General features: G+C 32.3%; 1 protein-coding gene across 2 annotated transcripts; it reads left to right on the plus strand.

Annotated features, from left to right (window-relative positions):
• Positions 1 to 3,011, plus strand: LOC124821007 (rac-like GTP-binding protein ARAC8). 2 transcript variants are annotated; one of them, XM_088105003.1, is made up of 8 exons: positions 2 to 277; positions 558 to 645; positions 951 to 1,060; positions 1,319 to 1,382; positions 1,593 to 1,657; positions 1,741 to 1,806; positions 2,262 to 2,356; positions 2,722 to 3,011. In XM_088105003.1, the coding sequence occupies exons 1-8, from the start codon at positions 173 to 175 to the stop codon at positions 2,759 to 2,761; spliced, it is 633 nt and encodes a 210-aa protein (XP_087961129.1). In that variant the 5' UTR covers positions 2 to 172; the 3' UTR covers positions 2,762 to 3,011. The 2 variants fall into 2 exon arrangements, with proteins under 2 accessions (XP_087961128.1, XP_087961129.1); XM_088105002.1 differs by lacking the exon at positions 2,722 to 3,011 and having other exon boundaries at positions 1 to 277; positions 2,262 to 2,714.
• The last annotated feature ends 531 nt before the right edge of the window (positions 3,012 to 3,542 follow it).

Below are 3,542 nucleotides of genomic sequence, written 5' to 3' on the forward strand. Positions count from 1 at the left end.
CAGAAAAGAAAGGGACAGCAGAATCATGTGAAGTGCCGCCACATACACACACATTCACTCACTCTCCTTCTCTCTCTCCCAACCAATCACTTAAATTCAACCAAAACACACCTTTTCTGAGAACTTGTTGCTGTTGTTCTGTTGTTGGGGTGTTGGCACCAATTCGAGTTCAATGGCAGCAACAGCTTCGAGGTTCATCAAGTGTGTCACAGTTGGGGATGGAGCTGTAGGCAAAACTAGCATGCTCATTTGCTATACAAGCAACAAATTCCCCACGGTATCAACTCTTTGCTGGCTATCTTTTAGCTACAGTTATGCTTCTTGATGATATCAATATTATATTTCATGAAATCAATGTCTCTCATTTTCATGCATTCTGGTTGGGGGAGAAGGAAATTCTCTAATTCTCTTTGAAAGGACTAAACTTTTTCATGTGGGTTGTTCCTTAATATCTTGTTTCAGTTGAATTTCTCTGCCTTTAGTTTTTGGAGTCTAATTTTTTCCTTTTGCCCCCTATGGTTTGTATATTTGATTGGGGGATGTTTGGCTATTATCAGGACTATGTTCCAACAGTGTTTGATAATTTCAGTGCAAATGTGGTTGTTGAAGGCACAACTGTCAATTTAGGCCTCTGGGATACTGCAGGTATGTTTACACAGACTTGTCAATTTTTGTATATCATATACATTTTATATGTAGAGTGGTTAGGAGTGTGAGAGATGAGAGTAGTTACCCGTGACTATTCAATGTTGCATTGATGAACAAGACTGGTTTTTCTGACCTTAGAGCATACCAGATAAAATCAATTTACATTATACAAGTTTGAACAAGTTTCACTTTCTTAACTCTATTTTATAAGATTAAGTTAAATTTAAATTTTATTTTTCAGTTTATGCAATTTAATTTCTTATTAGCCTGCACGAATTTTGTGATATCCAATGTGTCATTAGGTCAAGAGGATTACAACAGGCTGAGGCCTTTGAGCTACAGGGGGGCAGATGTCTTTGTCCTGGCTTTCTCTTTAGTTAGTCATGCAAGCTACGAAAATGTGTTGAAGAAGGTATTATAGGTTCTCAGCTATGTTATTCATTGCTTCTTGAAACTGGATTGGTTATTCAACGGGATTAAATTGTAGTTGAATGGTATTAATAAAGTATTCATAACGCTACAAAAACACTTCTACTTAATAATTAAGTTTAAGTTTTAACAAAAGTACTATAGTATAAATTTCATATCACAAAATTCATGCAGGCTAATAAGAAATTAACAATATTACTGGTTTCTCTTGCATTTTCTAATTTATATATACACATTTCAGTGGGTTCCTGAACTGCAGCATTTTGCTCCTGGCATCCCAGTGGTGCTAGTTGGCACCAAATTGGGTAAGTCTCAAGAACTGGTCTTGCAATCTGTCTCCATCATATACATTCTATCATCTATTTTCAGTTTTTTTTTTTTTTTTTTTTTTTTTTGTGATGCCCATTTTGTTCATAAGGCCTCCTTTGCTTAATGCTGTTAAGATTTTATCTGTTCAACCACAACCCATCTATATATATTCTGCATATAATGCTGTATTTATGGTAATCTTGAAGATCTCCGAGAAGATAAGCACTATTTGGCTGAGCATCCTGGTCTGGTGGCTGTGACTTCTGAGCAAGTACAATTTCTTACTCTATCAGCCACCTAAAAAATTCAATAGACAGTGTTGATTGAAACTGTTGGTTTTTTTTTTTTTATCAGGGTGAGGAATTGCGTAAACTAGTAGGAGCTACATATTATATTGAGTGCAGCTCAAAAACTCAGCAGGTATGTTTATTCTATCAGTTAGGTACAATACTTGATCATTGTAGTGGGAAATGCAAGCCTGTGGCAGCATTTCTTTTAGATAACTTTAATCATAATATTAATGAATTAAAAAATTTGATTCTTGGGAAAGATCGGATAATGGCAATGATCCATTTGGCTGAGGTGGCTGGTGAGAAAGCTGAGTTGTTGTGTGTGGAAAAAGTTAAGTCAATTATGTTATGGGACCGTAGTATCAGTTGTCCTTTGATTTCTATACTCTAAGGAAATTTAGTTCTCTGAAGAGAATATGCGAAAGAAGGAATTGACCCTAATGATAGGTTTGGAATTGAAATATCTGCAATAATAAAGCCATGCTTCAGAAAACAATGTTTGCCACTTTTGCAGATAAATAATAGTGACTGTTATTTCTGAAATTCTTCTGCAAATGACCCTATTGTCAATGCAATTAATTGCAGAACGTGAAGTCAGTTTTTGATGCAGCCATCAAGGTGGTCATCAAGCCTCCACAAAAACAAGAGAAGAAGAAAAAACCACGTCGAGGGTGTCTTCTGTTAGTAGACTTTTTTCATATCATAATAACTCCTGCACGTCAAACTTTCTTACTTGTGAAAAGGGATATAGATCATTAATGTTTAGCACTGTTTACTGTCAAAATTTTCAATACATGTGATGTAACTTCACAAAGTATTCAACTGAAAGTTCTAATAAAAAAACATTAAAAGAATTACTTATATGTTTAATTTTCAATGAAACATTAATTATTTTGCTACAAATTTATGTTAAAAAAAGTATATCAATGTTTTCTTTGGTCCAAATAAAAATAATACATTGATTGTAAGCGATTTATTTGTTGTATATTATTGTTGCTGTTATTGTATTATGATGCTTCATTTGATCATCTCAATGAAATTGCAGAAATGTGATGTGTGGAAGGAGTTTAGTTCGTTTTAAATGAGAGATTTGATCCAAAGAGTTTTCTTGGGAAGGAGAAGGTCTGTTATGAGTGGAGGAAATACTAAGCTTTTGGTGCAAATTTCTTGTAGATGAATCAGAAGAAATTTCAAATTTATTTCTTACTTTTAGTGAACACCTCCAAACATAATTTCAAGTCCATCTGGGTCACGCAAGTTTAGCTTATTGAAGCCCAAACACAAAATATTTTATTCGGATCTGATTCATGTAAGCTTGTGGGCCCAAAAATTAAACACGAAACCAAGGTTTGAAATAGTAAAATGTATATTATAAAATGAAAGAATTATACCCAACTTAATCTATAGAAAAAAAATTATATAACTTTTTAGAATTTATTTTTGAAAAAATTTGTGAAAAAAATTATAAAATGGTAAATGGAATAGATATATTTTATAACCAATTACTATAATTATTAAAATGAGATAACTTTATCTCTTTTAAATATGTATTTTTTTCGTCCGATACTTTTATTTCTCTCGTGTTTTTAATTTGTTCCTCTTTTATTCGTTATAAAGAATTAAAGTACATGAATATTACTTAATTAATCATGTTCATTAATTTAATTGGTGAAATGGACATGTAAAGACGTGCAACCATAAATTAGAAAACAGTATAGATGTCACTAAGAAATATAACAAGTGGCACAATAACTATGGGTATAAACTATTTATATATAGAAACTATTAGTTAAATTTTAAAATAATAAAATTTTACTTTTAATGAAAGCAATGTAGCACATAGAATTAGAAAAGGTGACAAATAGT

The sequence above is a fragment of the Vigna umbellata genome, chromosome 1 (assembly GCF_029865625.1).
Source record: "Vigna umbellata cultivar VRB3 chromosome 1, Vumbellata_1.0, whole genome shotgun sequence".
Lineage (NCBI taxonomy): Eukaryota > Viridiplantae > Streptophyta > Magnoliopsida > Fabales > Fabaceae > Vigna > Vigna umbellata.